Here is a 24,099-nt window from a genome sequence, read left to right as displayed (position 1 = left end):
TAAACTAGATTTTTTAAAAATTGGGACGCTGAGTAAAATGTAAAAACAAAATGCAATAATTTGCAAGTCTCATAAACTCATATTATTCCCAGTGGAACATAAACTACATATAAGAGACATTTTACCCTTTCTTGCAAAATATTAGTTCATTTTTAATTTTGATGAATCTCAGGGTGTGATGGAAAAGGTCAAAAGTCAAACTAGATGCTGGGAGTCCTCAGGCAGCGCTGCATTAAAGCCAGACATGGTTCTCTACTGGAAAACACAGCATGGACTCAGGAAGACTTCCAGAAATCACTGTCTGTGAACACAGTTCACCCTGAAATCCACAAATGCAGGTTAAAGCTCCATCACGCAAAGAAGTCATATGTGAACAAGATCCAGGAACATTGCCGTCTTCTCTGAACTAGAGCTCATTTAAAATGGTCTGAGTCAAAGCGGAAAACTGTTCTATGGTCAGATGGATGAAAATGTGTTTCTGGAAAGCATGGATGCCGTGTCCTACTGACTAAAGAGGAGAGGGAGCCTATGGCGTAGGCAGCTTCCACGTCTGTGAAGCTCCATCAACGCTGAAGAGTGCAGGGAATATTTAGAGCAACATCTGCTCCCATCCAGACGTCGTCTCTTTCAGGGAAGGCCTTGCAGATTTCAGCAGGACAATGCTGAACCACATCCTGCATCCATCACAGCAGCATGGCCTCACAGGAGAAGAGTCCGGCTGCTGAACTCGCCTACCTGTAGTCCAGACCTTTCACCAATACACAACATCTGGAGCATCATGCCCAGGTCCAGGGCTCTCATTTATAAACGTGGCGTATGGTTAAAACGGTGCCTGAAAGTGGTGTACGGCACTCCCTACGCAAAAGTTGTGATCTATGTAGTGAGCCATAACTATTCTAAAAAAATCTTTCAATATAAAAAATATATAAAACAACTAAGATATCAAACCCTGGAGCAGAGAAGAGGGCCGGTTGGCATGGCAACAAACAGGCAAACTTATCATCATAGACGTGGCCTAAATCAATGATGACGTGATGACTGTGCCAAGGTAGGAAGCAAATAGTCTTATCCCTGGCCTACCCCCACCCAGTAGGAGGACTGCGGTTCAACCACTTCGTTTTTATTAGCTCTGCCAAGTTATGTATTCAGGGGCGTTGGTTTCTCTGTTAGCAACTTAACTCAAAAGGTTATGGGCGGATTTTGATTACATTTTCAGAAATGGAATAAAGCAACAAATGATTAGATTTTGGGAGTGATTCGGATCACCGTCTGGATCCAGGAAGTTTTTAAAAGATTTTTTACTTTGGTGAGCTGTAATGGCAAAATTATCCCCAACAAATAAATAACGCCCACAATCATGGGCCACTAAATAAATAAATAATTAGGAATTACAATGTCTTGGTGGAGGTCTGCACTCTAGCTGACACTGCATCACACATCACGTTGCACATGCAGCGTTTTTCCTTTCAGTTGTGACTCCACCAAACAAAATTTCTTTACTCGCCTCCACCTCACCAACGGCCACTTCAATTTCCGTGTCGGAAAAGTTTCTTTTCTTTTCTTTTTATTCGTTTGTTGCCATGATTTCCTCTTTATTAGCAGCTTCTTCATATGCAACGATGTTCATGTGCTGCTTTGCATGGACCATATATAGCTGGTTTGGGCATCTTCGGGGCGGGATATGAGGCTGATTCAGGTGCATATTTCCATGTAGTCTGTGATTTATAAAGAGGAAATCGCTTGCAGATGCATGGTTTTATTGTTTTATAGATGAGACCCCAGAAAAGGACAACATTCCTAAAACATCCAGCAACTCGTCTCCTCACTTCCCAGATGTTTAGACATCTGTTAAAAGATGCTAAATCTTTTTTTTTTTTTTTTTTGCTAAACATTACCCTGGAACTATTCTTTAAAGCGTGTTGCTGCCATGTGCTTCAACATCTGATAAGTTATTTATGTTGTACTGGTTCTAAAAAAAAAAAAAGGGGCAGATTAGAATATCACTGCATTGTTTTAGTTACAGTCTGTATGTAACTGTATCAAATGTTAAGGTTTCTGAGTAATTATCATCAACTAGTTCAAGTTGGAATAATTTTTAATCTTTAATTTTGGAATCAAACTTTCTTTGGTCCAAACTGAAACCTTTATCATTTTTCTATTAAAATATCTATTATTATTCTGAGAACAGAAAATGACCAAAGGATGAAGAGCTTAGGGGCAGGAATGTAAGATATCCTGTCTTTGAATGTGGGGATTTCAAAGGGAAATACATCTAAGTAGCAACATATAACAACCCTTTCAGTGGCATGGAATACAAACTCCTTTGTTTGACCTCAGAAATAACAAAGCTTAACTTTTCATTTCTTTGTCTCTGGATCATCTCTTAATAACACAACTTGGTTTCAGCCGCTCCGAATTCGAGATGTGCTTCCACGAACTTACTAAACAAGTCTAAAAGACTTCAATTTCAAAACCTCAGATTAAACACACAATTTTTTATTAATATATTTAAAGGTCAGATTATTAACCAAACATTTAAATTGTTTAAAATCTTCACTATTCAATTAAACATGCTGAGATATTTCACACAAATATGCTTGATAATCAGGTTAGTCGGTGATAAAGGATCAAATGATTAATACCTTGTGCATTTACTGAAATGAATGTCAAAAAACATTTTCAATGTTTAAGATTAAAGGAAAGAAAACGTCTTCAGGCACATATTTACCTCACAAATCTAATTTACAGGTTCCAGTAAGGCTTTAAAAAGCTCCACTTTTTCATTATAACATCATTACAGTCACAAAACGGTAAAATTGTAAGATTTCTTGCTATTTTCATTTAGTCTCAGTTACCACTGACAGCAAATAGAAGAAAATGTCTTTTCTGTTCGCCAAGTCGAGATTTTCTAAAACCATGTTTTCTGACTGTAATAACAAAAACAGGAAGGCAATAATCAAAAGAAAAGTGGCACAGATTGATTTAGCAGACAACAGTAAGAAATAAACATCACAACATATTAACAGATTTATTCAAGGTTTGTAATCGGAAATGTGCTTAATTAAAAACAACAAAAGAAACCATCCAGAAATTGACTGGGGTGTAACCCTTCTTAACTTATCAACCCCACATGGTAGGGAGGAATAATACATAAGCACAGACATTATTACTGTGCACATGTGGCCTAGTAAGTGCTCAAAAACCACCGGAGGTTCAGACTACTTGTCCTCCTAGCATGCTCTTTAGACAGCGTAGAAACCTCATCCTGCAGCATTATCTGCAGAAAAGTTTCTGCCATTCAAACACATTCACGTTTGCAGAGGAAATATTTACTAGTGAGAAATCATTTTCTCACAAAATGAAGAATTTAGGATCTAAAAGTGCTGAACTGAAACCGCCACTGAAGGCCTGTCAGGTGTCCTCCGGGTTCAGCTTCTATTAATGGAAAACTGTCAAGTGGGAGACTTGATAAAATGGATTCTAACAGTGTTCTGTGCAAAGGAGGAAACTGCCAACATGGTCACCCACTGGGCATTTGATACTAAAAGGTTGCAAGCTACTGGAAATTTGCCCAATGCAAACAGCGCAAGTGTTGTTTAAGTCAGTCATGTTAGACCTTAAAGGTACGTAGTCGTCTGAATTGTGCAGAAAGGAGGCTGCATCAACGCAGTGAAATTCATTGAAGCTTAGTCATTGAGAAATGTCCTCCTTAATAATATCTGTTTGCATATCGATAGAAAAAACAAAAGTACCGTTTCTTACACTTATTTCAATTTTGTAGTTAGTATAATTATTCTAACCTTTAACATTCCTATTTATAGACTGTTAGGATAAAGAAATGTTCATTTTGTGCTGCCAACAGACAGAAAGCTTTAGGCACAGCAGAAAAGTGAAAATAAGACACTGAAACATGAAATCCTAATAAAATTTAAGATGGAAGCTCTTTTCAAAGAATGAGACCATCTAAAACTGTAAATAAATGACTGGTTTTAATATTCTTCAAGCTATTTGTGGGTTCAGACTAGTCTTACTATGTCCATTCAATGTCCCCAACTATAGGTTTAGTTTACAGTTTTCAAGATGGTTTATTGTGTCCCACTTTACTACAAAAGGGAAAGATGAGTCGGGAGGTTGATCTGACAGATAACTAGTGTTAAGCTTGTTCCTTGTACACAGTTAAAGGGTTTCAGCTGGGAGTAAAGGTTCATTGATGAGCTCACAGTTTGGACCGCAGAGGCTTCAGGTACTTGTGGAAGGATTCATGGACCTGAGGAGGAAATTTGAGCATGTTTTCAGACTCAGGTTTCCTCCGAGTTGAACATGAATGACAACTGTTTTACTCTGATAATACTTACCTCTGTGGCGTTGAGAGGTGAGGAGCGAGCCCACTCAAACATTTGCTCATAGACGTTTCCATCGTAACGACCTAGCACTGAATTCAGCTTCTTGTCATGGATGTCAAAGGCGTCTACCAGAGCCACGGCGTTGGGCCTCAGCTGAGACAGAAGCTCTTTGATGCGAACAGAAATTTGCAGCACCTGGGGCACATTCAGCAGTCCAGCCTGATGAGAGAAAACAGAGACACCGAGTCGGCCCACAGATAAGCTCATACGAGGTCAGCTTGTTTATTAAATCTCATATTTTCAATTTAAAGTTAAACTGATCAAAGGAAATCTAATTTGATTTTTGAAGAACAAAAAGGTTTTTATTAAAAACTCAGACAAAGAAAAATCTGAGTTTGTTTATTAAATGGAAGCTGCAGAAGTACACGCTTCTAATGCAGTTTTTCTACCAAAATAGACCTTTTATTTATCTATTAATTTTAAAAACACTGGTATCCTTGCTAAATTAAGCCTTTCAATCTATTATTCTAATCCCATAGTAGTGTGTTTAAGCTCAAGTTATGATGTATTCTAAACCAACCCAGTCACTCCCATGACCCCCAGGGGACGCCGATGACCCTCCATAAGCCTATATTATGTAACCAGTTCCAGGAAAGCACAAATTTCTAAGATTATTGGGCTACTTAGATTTTTTTTTATGTGACTGAGAACATAGCCCCACACAAACTATTTCAACCCTCTTATGCATAAATGATTAAAAATCAGAGACAATTTTTTTCATATCACAATATTTTACTTCCACAGACGTGTAGAGTGATGCTTTATTTTATTTTTAATCTTATTTAGCTTTTAGATTATTTTAAGCTATTTTATAAAAACTTTTATATAACAATATTCTGTCATATTTACATATGTATTCTATTAAAAGAGCTGCATAATTTTCTTATCCCGTTTATCACACAGGCAAACTTGGAGATTACAATGTATGTATGTATTCAAAAATGTATAATGTATTTATGTATTCTTCAGTTAGTCGCAGTGTATTGGATGACTGAATAATGTCTACTGAACAAACATTTTATAAAATCATGTTGTACAATAATATTGAGTCAATTTTCTTTACATACGTTTGGGTCAGTAGGTCAGTAGTAATAACTATATAGCACATTTAAATACAACTAAAGTCGACGGAAGTGCTTCAAATAAAAAACAAACTATAGAAAAAGTGTTTCTTTACAGAAGAAGTTAGATTCTCCCGTCCAGCACCTTCACTGAAAAGGAGCATAAGCTCCCAGACTGGAGAAAGGAGCTGACAAACACCTGAGACTAATTCAGAGTATCTGACCCAGAACTGAATATTAATTAAATACTTTACCACTGCACAGAGGCCAGATGTTAGTGGGTGTAAGAGGATTTTTCTTACCAGTAGGAAGTCTCCAGAGTTCTTTGTGATACCATTCATGGCATAGAGAAGAGCCAGCGTAGACAGAACTGAGTGTATGGCAGTGTCACCAATCTCCCCCAGCTTGTCAGTAAATACCTTCACTACAACATAGTGACAGTGGGCCTGGAGATAAAAATGGACAAATAAACAACAGTAAAGGAGACGAGTGAGACTTGGCTAATTATATATGAAAAGCCATTTTACTTATAGAAGTAATACAAATACTGTTTGAAAGCCATTTTCTTAATTTTGCTCCAAAAGCTCAGTTTATTTACTTTAGAAGTCTGTGCACACGTGCACACAGAGAAGTGAACTTACATCTGAAGCTCTGACCAGGTCGATGGCGCTGCTGTTCCAGGCGTCCTCCTCACTCTTCCTGTGCTGCAGCTCCTGCTGGATGCTCTTTGCTGCCATCTCTACTAAGCTACAAACACAAAGAAAACCTGCATTAACCAAAATATGATTAAACTAAGAACTAAAATATACTTAACAACTCCCCAAACTTGACTGAGACACTCCTACACAGACTTATGTTTAGTTTCCCCTTAATTCTGGAGCAGTTCTCATCAAATAAAGGCTTTTATAGTCTCCTGTAAAGATGCTTTAAAACATGCACTGAAGTCCTGAAATGCTCTAAAGATGGTCCAGAGTGGTGGTGTCTGAAAATACAAACGTCCATAACATGTGCTCTGGAAACAACATATGAACATGTCAGCTAAATTTCAGGGATATTTGTCATTTCTGTGCATAGATGCATGTGAATTGGTGAGTTTGTTCTGTCTGCAGACCTAACTCGCATCCCGGTGGACACCAGCAGATCCAAGCTATACTTATATGAACACATCAAGGAGTCTCAACATGTGGTAAAGAAACGGAGAAATTTCTGAATCACACGCGGCCTTCTGCACAAACAGCCGCTTCCCCATTTTTTCAGCTTCTTCCTGTGATGTGTTCACATGAATAACAGCTGCAGAGAAGACCGAGCCAAACTGTTTAGTCTTCTTCTGAAAAATCTCCAATATTTATGTGTGAAAATGGTCTAAGACAATTAATGAGACTTCTCAAAGAAATATGCATTTTTTTAATTTAAGAACACTAAGAAATTAAAATGGTAGAACGGAGAAGAAACTGTCTAAATCACAGCCTTTCTTTGCAGTGTTGTATTAGGCAGTGCAGACCATGGATGAGAGGCCAGAACTAGAGACTGAAGCAGACATTCAAACGACACACCAGCACATCAGATGCTAAACTGTCTCTGAAATCAGATTATATCATTCATGTAACTATGTTATTCTCCGCTCTAATGTTTTCTCTTACATGGCAGCTCGCAGTTTGTAGACTTCCACCAGGCTAGTCAGGTCATTAATGTCAACCACAGTTGGTCTGGCAGCGACGGCCTGTGGCTGAAGCCTCCGATCATGTGACTCATTCAGGTACGAGACAATGCCTCTCAGTTGCTGGCCTTCCTTGGCCTGCCGGTAGCTCTTCACCAGATACCTGCACAGAAAAGTTGGGGACATCCACAGGGGCGGGTTTCACAGTTAAACATGGGTGCTAAGTTTTAATGTTTAAGTATAAGTATAACTTAAACACGACTCAGAAACAAAATCCTCGTTTCTACTGAGCGGTTCAGGTGTGTCCGGTACGCGGTCATGTGTGTTTCCATTATAAAAGGGGCCTATACAACCAAACCATACTGCACCATTTATGGACCCCCGTCAGTTGTAGGTCCATAGGAAAATGCAACGGAATGGTTAAGGCGGAGCTACTGGAATCTAAAGACAAAATTCATTGATTGACCGAAAGAAAAACGTCACTGCCCACAACAAAAGCAAGCACAAAACAAACAACACTGCCGTTCAGTTCATTATTTAGCTGGACGCTGGAAAGATAATAGGAAAAGGATGTGTGCAAACAGCAGTATGGTCCTGTCGCACAATGAGGTATGCATCGTTCATACCAAGAACCAAAAGCCAAGCAGAAAAAACACAAGCTTCTAAATGGCCTCTACTGTTGTTTGTAGTGTCATGTTTGTTGTTGTCAATCTAGCCACGCTAGGCATTTGGTCTAAGGGCTGTCCCTTGCAACCCTTCCCCAGGTGTATAGGAGAAGGGTTGCATCTAAAAGTTCCAGGATAGTAGATCTCGAGGACTGGACTTGGGCAACCCTGGTCTAAACCCTGCATGCCCGTTGGCGGTCCAACTTGCAGTGGGAACGCTCATCTGAAGTGGCTGGACCATTCTAAAAACGTCCAAACTTTACCGGCCCAAACTGCTCAGTGGAAACGGGGCTAAAGGAGAAGAATGGCGGTCATCCAACAGTTGGTGTTCTTTCTTCTTGGCGGTGCTTCGTAATCTCATTTCAACCCATTAAGGCCCGACCCATGAATAAATGGTAAGAAAAGTCCATTTTTTTTAATATGAGGTCTTTATTTGGCCCTGTAACAAAATGTAGCAAAAAATTAACATTTTTTGGGAGGGATATCTACCATTTATTACCATGTGATATATTTAAAATATTACAATATGGTTTTCTGCTTCTGGGTATCTATTAGGGGACAAACAGACTGTGTTCAACAGGATTTTGAGCAAAGTTTATACCATAAATTGAAGCAAAATGTCTCAGAAACTGTATGTGACAAATATGTCACGTCGGGCTCTTATGGGTTAAACAGATATTTAATCAACAAAAATAAAATTCTGTTGCTCTAAACAAGGAGCAATTCCTGCTTTGTTTTTATGCTAGGTCGCACGGGAAGTGACTTTTTTTCCAAAAAATCAACGGACTGCTGTGTGTCAAACTCCACCCTTTTGGGACAGATTGGTTAGATTGGTACCGAATTAAAGGGTCCCAACAAAGTAGGACAGGTCAGGTCAGATATTAGGGTACCCTTCCCAGTTTTCACGTGTGTCGCCCAGCCCCGACCCAAACCCGTTGGTGGAAACGTGGCTTTATACGGCATGAGGATATAATTTTAGGAAGGTTTTGTGTTACAATGCCAGAGCTGATGTTCAGCACCTGATTTGGGACTTTGTTTACATGATTGTTATCTTTAACTTTAAAGGGAGGGAAGTTACATACAAACATCAGGCGCTCACTAAGACACAATCTTAAGCTACTCAAGCCACTTGTAACTTTTCTGTCTGTATGGACGATTTGTACTATGTGCTCAAGTTGAGTTTGAAAATAAATAAAATGAAAAGAATTAAATTAATAAATTAAATGAATAAAAAAATTCTTTATCCACTGAGGAAAATTGTAATAAACCTTTAATGAATGAACATTTTAAGACAGATGTTTGCAAGGGGAAAAAATGGCATCAAAGATAAATATCACGTGTTTTGTTTCTGAAACTGAATTGCAGACCTTCACAGCCTTGATGACACAAAACACAGATGCTATCATATCATATTTGTTTTTGCTGTGGGAGGAATGAGGGTGTGTCTCCTACAGATATGACTGTAAACTTGTCGGTCATGCATTTGTCTGATGACTTACCTGGCAGTCTGCAGCATCATGACAGTGTTCTCTCCCTCGTAGGTGCAGGTTGGGGTAAACTCAACATAAATGTCTGGCAAGCCGCTGCTACGAGAGTATCCGTGGCCACCGCAAGACATGCGGCACACTTCAATGGCAGAGTTGGCTTCCCATGTGGTGAAGGCCTTCAGGCCTGCAGACAGGGCATGGAGCTGCAAACAGAAATGCAAAGAAACGCTTTATTCACGCCTGAACCCTGGAATATTTGTGTCTGGTTTCATTTCCAGTCAAACCTTTGCCTCTTGTTTTTTTGTTCAGCTCTCTCTCCTCCATTTCCTGTTTATTTCTACTATAGCTATCACACAAGAGTGCTGAGTGAGAAATCCTCCACCACGCTGAATTTTAATGGGTTTTTTTTCCTGAGCCCCCAACTCTGCCAAGTTGCAACAAAGAACAGCTTAACAGCATCTATATAACCACGTTAACAGACAAAAAGGTAATAAACACATATTTTTTAATCCGCTTTTTCCTTGTTGGAGGAATAAAAGGTATAATAAATAATAATTTATTATTATTATTATTGAATATAAAAGTATAAGTATCCCTATTATTGATGATGACATTATTATTGTTATTATTATTATTAATAATAATAATATTGATCCAAACATCTTTTGATATTATCTAAATATATTATGAGGCAGTTAATGGTGTGTGGCTAAGTGGGCCAGATGAATAAGGGCTGGCTTTTTCCCCACAAGAATTATTTTACTTTTACATCTTTTGTGTATTGTTTTCCTGTTCTTGCGTTTTGTTTTGTCTTTTGTTCAAATAAAAACTTTAAATAATGCCACAAAAAAAGCTTTCTTGCAAAAAAAAAAAAAAAAAAAAAAAAAACACTTAATGACCTGCTTTTAAATTAATTAGGCAGTAAAAAGGATTCAAATTAATCAGGATGTTGGCATCAATGCTCAGCTTAGAAAGCACTAAGTACTGCCATTTTTATTTATTTTAAATTATTAGATGAGAAGGCAAGTGAAAACTCAGATTTATCTCTGACTTGGTCAGTGAACAAGCGTCATCTTTAGCCAGGATCTCTTTCTACAAGCGAGCGTCAGGCGAGTACCTCCGGCAGCTCACTGAGGTCCCCTTGGTTGATGTCTCCAGAGATGCGGTGGTAGATCTTTGTCATGTACTGGCCAACAAACGTGAAGGCGTAGGCCATGGCAAGCAGAGGGAACAGTTTGTACTGCTGCGTTTGGTAGTCGAGGATCTGAGGCTCTGGTTCTCTGTGGATCAGAAACCCGCAGACGGATCAATGAAGTTGTAACAGAAATGATTACAAAACCAGAACTTCTTCTACTCGCTGTTAGGATTATGTTTCTTTATCTGAACCTGACAGCAACCAACAAGACTTGTGAATTTAATGTGCCAGGGACTCTGTTAAAAATACTTTTTTTTTTCTTATGCAGCATCATTTTCATACATTGCAATTTCAAATTAATTCTAAATAAAAATACATATTTATACTTTGCAATCTACCAGTACTTTATATCATACACCCACACAATACACCTGTGCAGGTATATATTCAATACAGTTCCATGCACAGTTTAGTCAAGCAGGCAGTTAGAGAGGGGCCTGACCACTCAGTGGCATACATGGGAGAGTAACTGTTTATAGCAACACGCCCGGTGTTGCAACTCTCGCTCTCTCTGTGGACTGTGAGGAAATCTTCAAGATCTTCTGTTGCTTCTAACTTCCTCGGTGGGGAGATCATTGTTGTTGAAAGTACAGCCAAATTTACTACACAGACATTGTTTTTATGTTTGTTTAATGGTGGTTTCACCAGATTTGCAGTGGTTGTTAAAATCAGGATTTCTTTACAGCAGGTATCTAAAACTCTGGTCCTGGACAGCCTGTGCCCTGCAGGTTTTAGGTGTTTGCCTGCTTCAACACACCTCACTAAAACCAATGGGTCATGGTGCAAAACGAGCTGTTGGATCCGTGGCATTTGAGACAGGTGTCGGTGCAGAGAAACATCTAAAACCTGCAGAACGTTGGCCCTTGAGGACCGAAGTTTGAGATCCTTGTATTAAAGCAGTGGTGGGGAACCTTGGCCATCATCCTGCACATTTTACAGGTTTCCTGCTCCAACACACCTGATTTTAATGAATGATGCACTTGTGCAGAACTTGAAAAGCTGTTGGATCCATTTTATTTGAACCAGGTATGTTGAAGCAGGGTATCAAAAACTTGCAGGGGCCCTCAAGGACCAGGGGCCCCCACCACCACCAAGCAAAAACTTGGAAGTTTGGAGCTTTTGGAACCTACTACAGTGCAGGATAAATTGCATTCTTTGCATTGGTTTTACCACCTTTTGATAGGATGGTAAATGGGATACACATTGATGGCTGCAGCCACGTTTACATGCACAAAATTTCTTCAATTAGGTTACAATTCCAATCCGATCTGTACTTTTTACTTTAGCCTGAAAAGGTAATTCCTACCATGATGTGCATTTACATGCATCCCATGTTTGAACAGAAAAAAATTATTTTGACAAGCACAGAATTATCTGACGTTCTGGAAACAGCTGAAAATAAACACCACTCTATCTATACGTGTGCATTTATTGCTCTCTTACCGATTTCAGTCCCCCCCCCCCTAATGACCTTAAATTCTATTAAAATCTGGCGCACAGCTGATGCAACAGGCGCGCACAGTTTGGATAATTTGTACCAGACATTCAGAGTATGTGTTGTCATGCATGCCGATAACCCCACCCTTCTAGACAGGAATGAAATTTTGATCTAGTGAGTACGGTTTGATCAGAATCTTCCAATTTGGACACACGTTCCCATTAAATGTAATGGAAAAGTTTTTAATTCAAATTAAAAAAAAAAAAAAAAGAAAAATACTAGTTAAAATGATTATGAGACAAATGTGCTCATTTCTTCCCACAGACGGGGATGTTGTTCTTGTGGTTTTAAAGCCATTTTGTTTACAATATCCAGTAAACACTATGCAGACAGGCAGTGATGATTCGGCTATGACGTTTGTCCATGTCTAACACAGTGAATTAAGAAATTATAGAGTAAAGTAATAAGTAGTGGTGTTACTTTTCAAATACAGTAACTAGTAAAGTAATTTCATTACAATTTACAGAAGTAATAAGTAACTAGTAACTAATTACTTTTTTAGAGTAACTACCCCAACACTGTTTCTGAATGAAACTTTAAATTCATGTGCCTGCTGAAGTTCCTTGTACGCTGTAACTTGTGCCGACTTACCCAGGCCGGATTTCAGACTGGTGACGGACAGCGCTGTAGCGGACGGCGATGGTGCAGGACTTTGCAAGGGCCCGAGCTGACTCGCCTACAATCATGGATCGGACAAACACCATGGTGCCGTAGGTCAACTTGGCACTTTTTGGTTTCAAATAGGTTCCATCTGGCTCCACCTGGTGGAGAGACAGAATCACAACAGATAAATCAGCACTGAATTGTATGTTTGCAAACTTTTGTGTGAATCCTGAAGCCATATGTAAATTATTCCACATGTCATGCAGTATATTTGCAGATTTGAGTGTTAAGCATGCTGTCTCTGTGACGTGAATGAAACATGCTCTGAACAACAGGATATCAACTATCTTTCGATGTAGGGATGGGTGTACAGGCAGCAATCTAAGCAAACCTCAATAACTTTGACTCAAGTAGCTGCTTAAGTATCGTTATCACCTTGGCATATTTCATCAGCATGTTGTTTCGTGGTATCCGTACGTTCTCCAACTTCAAGTAGCCATTGTCAACTTCATTAAAGCCAAACTTGGGTCCGATATCACCAACCACGATTCCTATGAGAAACCGAGGCAACAAGACAGCGATCAGGAGTGTGAGAGTGAAACAGAAAGATGCAGAGGATTTTCTTTTCTACAAACACCGCATTCAAAAAGGCATCAGACTGGTTACCTGGCAGGGGCTCATGTGTGTTCATGTCACGGATTGGTACAATGAACGCATGAAGACCATGGCAGTTTCCAAGAGTGTAAAGCTGGGCTAAAACTATGGCATGGTTTGAAGACTTTCCAACTGGAAAAACAGAGTGAGATCATTAAAACTTTACTCTGAATATCAAGTTCTCGCTGCCTGAAAGTACTGTATCTCATCTATAATCACAGAACTGCTGATGTGCAGTTTGTAGCTAAAAGAAGAAGAAAACAACCCCATGGAGAGGTCTGGGTCCTATCAGAGCAGAAACATGACTGCAAATAAACTTACGTCCTCCAGGCCACCATTTAATGGAGCTGACAGTGGGACTGTTCAGCACAAACTCCTGTGTGGCTGGATCATATGTGGCTGTGGTCTCCAGGCCTCTAAGGTGTGTGCCTGGAGTGAGACAACATATCAAAGCCCACCAAACCCACACATACATACACGTGCAGAGAGAATATTTAAAAAGCAAACCAAAATAAAGAACACTTTCATATTTTACTGTAAGGTACTGTTATATATAAGTAAATGAAGCCAATTGAAATTTTGACACGAGTAAAGCAGTGCATCATGTAGGTGTTTGACGGATTTTTGTAGGTAGCCATTATTGCACAACACCTATTAAGCTGGTCTGCAGCTAAAACTGGTTCAAAACAATGCTTAAAAATAAACTAGAAAAGAAAATACAGACTAAACAATACAGACAAAAAGGACCGGCTACAGAGCAGGTATCTAGTGCATGGAGCATAACAGCTACTGACTATTCTACGGGGTTCTAACCATTAAATTAACTTTTCACTGCTGAGGACAGCAACACTGAGGTTATTAATACAAACAAAGATATTTTTCCTCCAGAGGGTCAGTGCTCAGATGTTATAAATCTGCATGTTATTTGTTTTTACCAGAGGTGTCAAAAGTATTCACATTCATTACTCAGGTATAGATAGTAGGGTTTAAAAAGACTTTTTACACAAGTAAGAGTGTAAAAGTACTGGTTCCAAGACTACTTAAAGTGTAAAAGTAAAAGTAATGTAAGGAAAAAAACTGCTATTAAGGGTAAAAGCTTAGCCTGCGCCTATAGTGCACTCCCCCCTCCCAAAATACAACATCATTCTAACGGCCATAATGACTATAATTATTATTATAGAAGTTAATGGTGAAAACTTTTTTCAGGTACAGGCATCTGTTCTCTTGAGTCTAGGCTGCATGTGTCTGCTATGTCTTTGCTGGACTATGACATGATTTGTGTCGAGCAGGTGTGGTAGACTGCAGGGTGTCAGATGGTTTACGTTTATTCTTCTCATCCAACCACAATTAAATTCACTCCGGATGGTGCAACTCATCTGGATAGGTGTTTGGTGTGTGTGTTTTTTTAATGACGACAAGCTGGAATGTAAACAAGCCGAAATTTTTAAAATGTAAGGACTAGAAAGTACAGCTGATTATGTAAAAATGTGAGGGTTAGAAGTAAAAAGCTGACTTAAATACATTCCAGTATAAAATAAAAAAAAATTCTCCTTAAGGTAATGAAGTATTTGTACTTTGTAAGTTGACACCTCTGGTTTTTACATATTTACAGTTTTCCTTCAAAACCATAAGTTAGGAAAGTTGCCACCCTCCCAGAAAAGCCTGATTGGTCCAGTCCAGAGGTCTGATCAGACACCGCCCACCATTCTGTGTTTGCTCGGGTGAAATTTGACATGAAAAATAAAAAAAAATAATAATTTGATTGGATGCAAAATTTGTAAGCAGGACATTAAAGCTTTTTTCCCGAAAATTACAATTTTTAAAACAGAAATACCATTAAGACCTGCAAAATGACTCATCCTGGTTCACTGTTAAAAAAGGAAACTCTTCATGTGCAAATGTAAAAATTTTACTTCATAGGGAATTTAACTACAACCAAAAACTGAAAATGTCCCCAAATGATCAGATTTCTCTGACGAGTCAGTGAAAAATGAGAACAGTGGCTTGTGTAAAATGGGCTTGATGTTTTAGACGGGCTTGTTCATTTTACCGTGGCCCATCTCAGTCTGAGCGTAGGTGCCGATGATCTCTAGGTTCCATGCAGCAGTGAAAAATCGGTCCATTTGCTCGGTGGTGGCCTGGTTGACCAGAGTGGGCAGGAACATCGCCAAATGGAGATCCAAGGGCGATGGCCTGTCTGGGTGCACACAACTTGGCCACGCAAGACAGGGGCAAACAGAGAAGAAACCAGGTAATGTGGGAGATGCATAGAGGATGTTTGATGGAAGCCATTGTATGAAAAGTGTAAGCATGTGAATGAGAAAACATTGATCGTCGTCATCCACAGCGGGGATTTTGAGTGACAAGTGAAATGGTTCAAATCAAGAAGAAGGAGGAAATGGAGAAGTTGTGAAAGCAAACATTGAAGGAAGAAGTGACAAAGACAAATTAAAACAGCTGTAAGCAACACATGCACACTGGAATTTGTTAATTTTAACATCTGACAATAATCTACATGAATCTCATTTAAATCAAAGCATTTAATTCAGCAATTCCTTAAATATGTTTATTTTTTCTGAAAGTTGGGATCGTGTTGCCTTTTATATTCATTCAGTCCTTCGTGTCTTATTTAAATGTCTGATTTTCACTTTGGTGCTCAGCTAGTCTGAAAACCAACAAGTGTGCAAGTAAACTTTAAAAATCAGAGAATAATGACAGAAAATTGGACCTGGACCCCTTTTTAATGTACACCTGTCTATCAGGATAAAGCTTATATGGCACCACTGGCCAGTGGTACACTGGAATATTATTTTGGACATTAAATTGAACCATTAGCAGATACTGTGTATTTATAATCACTGTAGACAACATAGAGTCAGTATTATATATGTAATATTACACTCAACAACCTATCAGAGCATGCAAGAGACGAGGTTAGATCAGCTAAACTGGGTTATTTCAACTTCGAAGTCAAAATATAAAAAAAAAAAATCTATATTTTTCTCTACTTTCTTCAAGACCAAAGAATATATAAAGAGAACACATTTAAAAGATTAACTGATCATTAAAATAACCATCCTGTCTGGTGTAGGCTTTAACCAAGGGATGGGTCCGAAACTTTCAGTGTGGCTTTGTACAGATGATTATAAATTCTTTGTTTTGTTTAAATAAAGGCAACAAACGCTGACTGGTTTGGCCTACATTTTTCTCACAGAGATTTGCCAGCAACTCAGATTACAAAGAAAGATTCAGAGGCCTCCTTATGAGTTCCCTGATCACATATTTCCACACGGCAGAGCAGCCAGTTTTCCTTCTGATTCACAACTAAATAAAAACCTTTTAGATCTTTCTCATCATTTAAGATATTCACAGTTAAAGCAAAGACAGACTGAGAAAATTTATGATCTGAATTATTAAATTAGTTTAAAAAGCTGAAAAGCAACAACACCTCAATTTGCATTTTTCATTTAAAAATACACCCAAAATTCATCACCTTTGAATAATCATCACACAGAGGAGAAATGAAAGAGCTGGGAGAGGAAGAGCAGACGTGTTAACTAGTGTTGATGGGGATTTCTTTTAAAGAACCAAACTAGTTCGTATTTTATAATAATGTTAATTTTCTAGGTGTTAAAGGACGGCGGAGTGAAACTAAGTTAATAAAACTTGAACAGCTACATGTGCCTTACCGTCATCCAACATACGAACACAATCATGAGGACACACATGCACCTACATTGAATGCTCTACGTGATTCAGATCTGTCAAACACCTACAAGAGAGCTTATGTTGGTAGGTTCTTTTATAGATTGCTGAAATTGGATGATTTCGACTAAAATTTACAAAGCTTTTATGCCAGTCTGCACCCTTTTGGCTCACTGTAATGAATTTGTGTCCAAAGTGCATTAAAAAAAGAAATCAAGTAGATAATCTTCAAGCTTAGTCCAGGACTGACCGTGACCCAGCTCAGTTTGGGCATATGTGCCAACAGCCTGGAAGGACTTTGCCAGAGGCAACCATATCTTGGACTGCTGAGGGTCACACTGGCTGTACAGGGTTGGGAGGAACATGGTAAAGTGTAGCCCCAAAGCTTCAGTCTGGTTTCCTTTAGCCATACTGAGTGAAGGAGAGGTGTAGGAAACTGAAGGTCAGATTTAACATTTCTAAAAACATCAGACAACTGCTTCAAGGACTTAGAGATATTATCCAAGTTTTTTATCAGTTATCTTAGAAATATTTAGTCTTTGGGAAGAAAAGCTAAATGCTTGAAATAAAAGTAGGCAAAAATGACTGCATTTCCTGGAACAAAGCACACTGAAAGTTTGACCAAATGCAAAAGAAACTGTATTTTTAGGTGAGTGTAAAACTCAGTGTTTATTTCACATATTCAAAACATTTTGGGAAACATGTAAAATCAGTCATACAGTGTCACTAACGTATACAGCTGACTTCTGACTACATAATCTAATCTATGAATTCCTTGAAAGGATTATCTATTAAACTGCTCCACATCGCAGAACCCCTGAAAGCTGAGAGCCTGCATGGCCTCTGACACACTTCTAATCTTATATGAACTTTGCTCCAGGTGAACCTGACTGTTTTATAGTGCCACACAGACACACAGATAGGGTTTTAAATGAACAATTTGCACATCAATTTGCATTAGAACCTGAAATTTCTTAATCATGGCATTGTCTAGTTGTCACAGCTACAGAAAAGTTGAGACCATTCATTCTTGCATGCTAAAATGCTGCACCAACGCTGTGTATTCATTATGCAAACGTTTTATCATGATTTTGATTACTGTCATAAAGTACAGTCAGGACATCAGGGTATTACAGCCCACAATCATAAACAACTGGACTTTCTGAACAACAAACTCTTGACTGTGTCAGGTCTTGATAGTGTGTTTCATGTAAAAATTTATATTTACAAGTTTAGACCAATGTTTAATCTTTATTTTTAAGCTAGATGCTGTACACTTATGGTTGACTACCATTACACCTCAGAGCCTGCAATGTTAAACTTCTTAAGTCATTTAAACTAACAGTAGATCCAATTGAGTGTGGCATGATCTCCCACAGCCTTATACCTCTGAATCTTGATAACTGTCTGCCTCATGCACTGATTCTTCCCTGCATACCTCTTATAGTGATAGATCTCCTCTGGGTCAGCAATGCCAAACTCCCTGAGCTTCAGGATCATCTGGGCACTTTTTCGAACAGCCTGGTCATAGCGCTCACTGCGGGACAAGAAGTTTGGGTCCTGCTCATTGAAGTCTGGGTCTTTGAAAACCAGTGACTCTGCAGAACATATGGGTATTTTTAACGTAACCATACAGTAAATTTAAAGGTTGAATCATTTCAAAAGTTGTGTCACAGAGGGGAAAAAAGAAGCAATCAAAGCCTGTTGATACCAACTATAGATATATCAGAATTAGCCTCATCAACATGTATTATCTTGAAGTTAATTTAATTGTATATTGAGTTCAAGCTCCAAAATATTCCCTTTAAATATAAACACACAGTCAGCATTTTCCTACTGCAAGTACAGTCTCTAAGTATACCAAGTTTCACCAGGCACTCGGACAACAGGTTGGCCTGCTAGTAAAGATGTTTGGTGCATAAAACTGAAGCCAGATTTACTTTTAAGACATAATAAATAAACATCATAACATACCAAACTTAAGATATTAAACTGTATTTCCTAATTACAGGCTAAATTCCGGATTTTACCATAACCTGGTGGGCATTATAGAGTGTTAGCAACACCTTAGCTTAAGTTACAGCCGGAAAAAAAGCATTGTTGAGGCGCCTTCCTTGACTTTTTCAAGAAAACACCATTACTATCATTATATTCAGTAAGCAACTATAAGAACACGAACACCAGTAAATATTCAAGCTAGACGACATTAAAAACTTACCAATTTCTCGTCTTCTTCTGGTCTTCTCCTGGCCCTGGTCCAAAATATTAGTGAGTTTACTGACATCAAATGTCGCATTTTCACGTTCTCTCTTTATATCAGGATTCATGGCTCTATATCTGACCGCTATCGTTAAATTTCGTGAGAAAAATGCAGACTAAAATGCGTTGTATAATAGTTAACCTCCAGCAGCACCCTCTTTAGTACGCATGCGCACTGCGCAGAAAGGCGGAGATACAAGTCATGTGATTTAGATCCCGGAAGTGACAGTTCTCATTACTCACACTCCCATTATAAGTATCTAGCCTTTTTTTTAAATCATATTTTTAATATGTCCATGCTTCCTTCGGCTGCAGTCTTTTATTTACCTTGGGAAGTTAACTCTGTGAGGGAAGGAGAATCAGTGAGGACATTTGGAAGGTGGGTTTTATTTTATTGTAAATTAGTTGTGTTGGTAATCCTGAGCAAAAAATAAATTAAAACATGACAGTTTTTGATCTTTGATATTATAAACAACCAAGTCAAAGTACAATTCGGTTATTACAGGTAGAAAGGATGAAGCTAGTACCGCAAAATCTAATTTTTGTTCTGAGAGTTCATTTGCACGTATATTCTTCTCATCCTGCATTTGTCACATCAATAAATTGAAGTGTTCCAAAAATTTAAAAAAATTGAGTTTTATTACTCGCTTTTATTCATTGGATTTATTTGTTTTAATTTCCAGGCTTATCTGCTATCAGCCCGAGGAGTCCAGAGCCACACTGTCAGCTCAGCATGCCTCAAAAGAGCACCATGTGTTTGTTCACACTATGTTTGTGGAGCCCTTCAACCCAATAATTGGAGCCCAGTATTTAGTTCTGGGTGAAACTGAGAATTTTGAGGGTAAGAGAAAACTTTTTTTCTTTTTAAATCTGTTGTAACATGTTTGAACTGTCTGGATTTTAATACTTGTCTATTTTACTTGGTTCACATAACAGTTATCACCAGACACAGTCTTGATTCATTTTTTAAAAAAAGTTGTATTAAATGCTTTTGTTGTGTGTATGTGTAAACTAATAATCATAATTGCTAAATATATGCCAAGAAATTCAATGGTAAAGTGTAATTAAATTCATGTTTTAAATAATTACATTTACCCCAAATTATTCAGTAAATGTTTTACCTTGTTATTTAGAAGATCGCTGATCACTTACTAGGGAGCTTCATCAGTTTTGGATCCCCCAACTTTTTAAAGTATGCTGTTGACATAGAATTTAATATGTGCATGATTTTTTTAATAATATAAAACCAACATTTAAATAATAACATATACACTTTTGTCTTGGTACTATTTTCAATTAATTATAGTACTTTAAATAGTTTTTTAAACCAGTGTATTTTATTCATTGTTTTCATTTTATGTTGTCATTACTTGTTTAAATGAAGGTTTGTACCAACAGTCAGTATAAATTGATATGCTGTTACATTTGCAGCAGTTGACTGTAAATGTAACAGCATGTTATAATGTATTTAATAATGTTTATTAAGGCACCAAATTCAGAGGACAGTTTGCTCTCAAACGATAAATGGACAATTAATAAATTATCTGATTTATTTTAATTCATGGTGGACTGATATTTATAGTTAAATGTTAGGGTTGTCTTATCCTGACAACTTGGATGATAATCAAGGCTGTTATGCAAATGTTTGTTTAGCTTTAGTTTTCATTAATTTGTTAACTCTTCATCCCTAGATGCCAAGTATCTCCCGGACATCCGGAAGTCTCTGTCTATCACCTTTCTGGTTCTGCTTGTCTTGCAGGAGTTGGTCTGATGGTCCGTGCCCGTGTGCTGAACTGTGTTGACGGTGTAAACATTGCCCTCTTGCAGAAAGCCATCACAGAGCAAAGGAGCTTCTTCAGGGAGAGAGAGTGCAAACAGAGTGATGCAACTTGATCGGAGTCATCATTCGTCCGGTTACCAATGCTGCTCTTTGATTGACAGCTGCCTCCTCAGCTGTTGTGTGACTTTCTTGCTACAACTGAACTCAAGTTTCTGGACTTTATCAGGGTCTCTTCTGTTTTCTTACAGCCCAACAGTGAAAGAATGATAGACTATCATCTGTGTCGGTTATATGACTTATACTTACTTTACTTGTATTTTTAGCCGTCTTTATCTATGTTGAGACATTTTGTAATAACATCTTTCAGTGTTGGCCACCATGTTGGTTGAAACTTGGTTATATTATAAAAATGCTTTTGCCAAAGGGATAAATGTGTCACTTTTGGTCAAATGTTTATGTCTGTATTATATCAATTATAATAAACTTTGATATTTTTTACAATCTTACAGTTAAAAAATATTTTAAAATTATGTTAAATGCTAAACTTGTACAGTTTAATCCAACACTCAGATTGTGTTATGTCTAGCAGCTGTGTATGTTGAACATTTATTAACAGTCGTGAGCTGTTTGATAAGTCAATTTGCTTAAATTGGTTACAAAATGTTAGAACAGTTAACGTAAAGAACTCTAACAACTAGCTTGCACCCTCCTCTTAGATCATCTGTCCTGGCAGAGCAGGGTACGGGAGGATGTGCAGGAGGTTCACAGAGCAGCAGCAGAATTTAAGATAAGATGCCATGATGCGTTCAGGGTCCTTGCTGTAGTAGACCTACCACTGTTCTGAGAACAAGGCTGGACCCAGTAGGATTCATGTGTTAGTTAGTAAAATAAGGAATCGAACACAGTCAAGTTTGTGGGGTGAATCGATCTAATCTGTTGACTATACCTTTTATAACTCAGAATACAACAGAGACCAGTGTAAACTTCATAAAGCTGCTGTACTTAATATTAGATCTCTGTCCAACAAGTCACTGTTAGTTCATCGTTTCTCACAGTTTTTTTTTTATTTTATTTTTCTGACAGAAACATGGTGAACAGAAGACACAAGTGCTACAGTTCGTAATAAAAAATCATCCTCTCATTTTAGTTTTATGAATAAATGTGGAAAGGGGGAGGAGAAGCTGCCTTATTTAAAGATTCAATTCAGTGTAAAGAGATTTCATTTCGTGATTTTAATTCTTTTGAATATCTTACTTTTATTTTAGGAGGCGTTTCTTAAAACCTATTTGTAAACATTTACAGACGTCCAAGGACACTGTGCAAATTTTACTGATGAATTATTGAGTTAATTGATTTAATGAATTATTGTCAGTTATCTCTACTGATTTTAACCATTTCATCTTAACTGGGGATTTTAACATTCACATAGATAACATGATGGATGGTAATGTCAAGGAATTTTCTTCCATATTGGACATGTTTGGTTTGTGGCAGCATGTAAAAGAACCGACCCACATTGGAGGTCACATTCTGGACCTGGTTATTTAAAAGGGTGTTGATATTTCTTCTGTTGTGTTCACTGACTCGGCCTTGTCTGACCATTTTTGTATTTTGTTTGATTTACTGATCACTCAGAATGTCCAACCAACCTGCTCCTCGGTTAGGAAGAGGTACATTAATGAAAGAACAAGTGCTAAGTTTGTGGAGGCCATAGCTATGTTACCAACAACCAGTGCAGAGTCAGTTGATGGACTCCTGGATCATTTCACTCTGAAAGTCTTGAATGTAATGGATGCTGTTGCACCGATAAGAATCAAGAGCCACTCGAACAAACAGAAAATACCATGAAGAAACACCACTGTGGTTACCAGCCTAAAAAGAGAAAGCAGAAAAACTGAGCGGAAATGGTGGAAAAATAAACTTTAAATTCACCATGAGCTGTACAAACAAAGCCTGCGTAACTATAACAATGAGCTGTGCAAGGCCAGAGAGCTGCATTTATCTGAAATGATTAACAGGAATGTCAACAATTCTCACACTCTGTTTGCTATGATTGAAAAACTTATAAATCCTCCTATACAGATAAGCCCAGAGCTCCTTTCCACTGAGAAATGCAACCAATTTGTCAACTTTTTTAGACAAAACACTAAAATTAGACAAAATATTAATGCCACACACTTAAACAAGAAAGTCACTTTGTGTCTAAAACCTGGAAATAATTCTGATGTTATGTCACAATTTAATACGGTTGATTTAAAAATCCTCCAAGAAATATTTTGCCATCTGAAATCAACAATATGCACTCTGGACATTTTACCACTTTGAAAAAACAGTTTTTACCTCAGTAGAAAGTGATTTCCTACTGATAGTTAACAGCTCACTGGCATCAGGCATTTTTCCTGAACCTAGCCGAGCTCTTCGATCCAAAGACTTGGGTCAACTAGTCCAGACCAGAGTCCAGAGAAGCAGCATTTAGCTGTTATGCTGCAAACAAGTGTGACAAATGGCCAGTGGAGTTTAACCTTTTGCCACATGTAGACACTGTTAAATGCAGGTTAAAAACATTTCTTTTCTCATGCACCTATGCATGAAATCTGCACAGTAATTTATTAACTTATCATGTGCAACACAAATAATTTTAATTAATTTCACTTTAAAAGTTTATACATTTAGTTTTGCTTTAAGACCTTGTTGACCCTGCTGGTTACAGCACCTTTTGTTTCTTTTAATAACTAGAAGCACTCAGATTTCTAATTTTTTTAGTTAGAAGCTCTTATTGGAAAAATTGTCCCTATCTCCCCATCGTAAAAAATCCTTTAAAAAATTCCTGGATCCAGGTGGTGATCCGGATCACACCCAAAATCTAATCAGTGTGTTCCTTGCTCCATTTCTAAGATTTCCTGAAGATTTAATCAAAATCTGTCCATAACTTTTTGAGTTATGTTGCCAACAGAAAATCCAAAGCCATCAAATACACAACTTAAGGTAAATACACAGATGAAACCAGAAGTTTACTTACAGTGTAAAAACTATACATAAATCTTTCTTGTCTCACTGTCAGAAATCAAAGCAGACTAAACCTCCTATTTTACATCAGTTAGGATTAGCAAAATTATTTCTGTTTGCTAAATA

The 24,099-nt window shown here is 37.9% G+C and overlaps 2 protein-coding genes across 4 annotated transcripts; one reads left to right on the top strand and one right to left on the bottom strand.

The window, feature by feature from the left end:
* Positions 1 to 2,839: 2,839 nt before the first annotated feature.
* On the bottom strand, positions 2,840 to 19,362 carry acox1 (acyl-CoA oxidase 1, palmitoyl). 2 transcript variants are annotated; one of them, XM_041983232.1, is made up of 14 exons: positions 19,147 to 19,362; positions 18,367 to 18,526; positions 17,179 to 17,339; positions 13,545 to 13,652; positions 13,236 to 13,355; positions 13,005 to 13,120; positions 12,558 to 12,727; positions 10,391 to 10,553; positions 9,286 to 9,476; positions 7,105 to 7,284; positions 6,106 to 6,211; positions 5,767 to 5,910; positions 4,356 to 4,562; positions 2,840 to 4,267 (listed from the first exon to the last, which is right to left on the bottom strand). In XM_041983232.1, the coding sequence occupies exons 1-14, from the start codon at positions 19,253 to 19,255 to the stop codon at positions 4,217 to 4,219; spliced, it is 1,986 nt and encodes a 661-aa protein (XP_041839166.1). In that variant the 5' UTR covers positions 19,256 to 19,362; the 3' UTR covers positions 2,840 to 4,216. The 2 variants fall into 2 exon arrangements, with proteins under 2 accessions (XP_041839166.1, XP_041839168.1); XM_041983234.1 differs by lacking the exon at positions 17,179 to 17,339 and adding an exon at positions 15,274 to 15,434.
* Positions 19,363 to 19,392: 30 nt separating this feature from the next.
* On the top strand, positions 19,393 to 21,468 carry ten1 (TEN1 subunit of CST complex). 2 transcript variants are annotated; one of them, XM_041983264.1, is made up of 3 exons: positions 19,393 to 19,566; positions 19,871 to 20,028; positions 20,947 to 21,468. In XM_041983264.1, exons 1-3 carry the CDS (start codon positions 19,478 to 19,480, stop codon positions 21,078 to 21,080), a joined length of 381 nt encoding a protein of 126 aa, XP_041839198.1. In that variant the 5' UTR covers positions 19,393 to 19,477; the 3' UTR covers positions 21,081 to 21,468. The 2 variants fall into 2 exon arrangements, with proteins under 2 accessions (XP_041839198.1, XP_041839199.1); XM_041983265.1 differs by having other exon boundaries at positions 20,879 to 21,468.
* The last annotated feature ends 2,631 nt before the right edge of the window (positions 21,469 to 24,099 follow it).

Source organism: Melanotaenia boesemani, chromosome 4 (genome assembly GCF_017639745.1).
Source record: "Melanotaenia boesemani isolate fMelBoe1 chromosome 4, fMelBoe1.pri, whole genome shotgun sequence".
In the NCBI taxonomy this organism is placed as follows: domain Eukaryota; kingdom Metazoa; phylum Chordata; class Actinopteri; order Atheriniformes; family Melanotaeniidae; genus Melanotaenia; species Melanotaenia boesemani.
This window is presented reverse-complemented; position numbering and strand designations above follow the sequence as displayed.

Excerpts from the sequence above, each read along its gene's own strand:
- acox1 (XM_041983232.1), bottom strand. The coding sequence starts at position 19,255 with ATGAATCCTGATATAAAGAGAGAACGTGAAAATGCGACATTTGATGTC. Across the intron at positions 6,212-7,104 it reads TACAAACTGCGAGCTGCCAT|CTTAGTAGAGATGGCAGCAA; the intron begins GTAAGAGAAAAC and ends TTGTGTTTGTAG. Across the intron at positions 4,268-4,355 it reads CACCTCTCAACGCCACAGAG|GTCCATGAATCCTTCCACAA; the intron begins GTAAGTATTATC and ends TTTCCTCCTCAG.
- ten1 (XM_041983264.1), top strand. The coding sequence starts at position 19,478 with ATGTCCATGCTTCCTTCGGCTGCAGTCTTTTATTTACCTTGGGAAGTT. Across the intron at positions 19,567-19,870 it reads TCAGTGAGGACATTTGGAAG|GCTTATCTGCTATCAGCCCG; the intron begins GTGGGTTTTATT and ends TTTAATTTCCAG. Across the intron at positions 20,029-20,946 it reads TGAAACTGAGAATTTTGAGG|GAGTTGGTCTGATGGTCCGT; the intron begins GTAAGAGAAAAC and ends CTTGTCTTGCAG.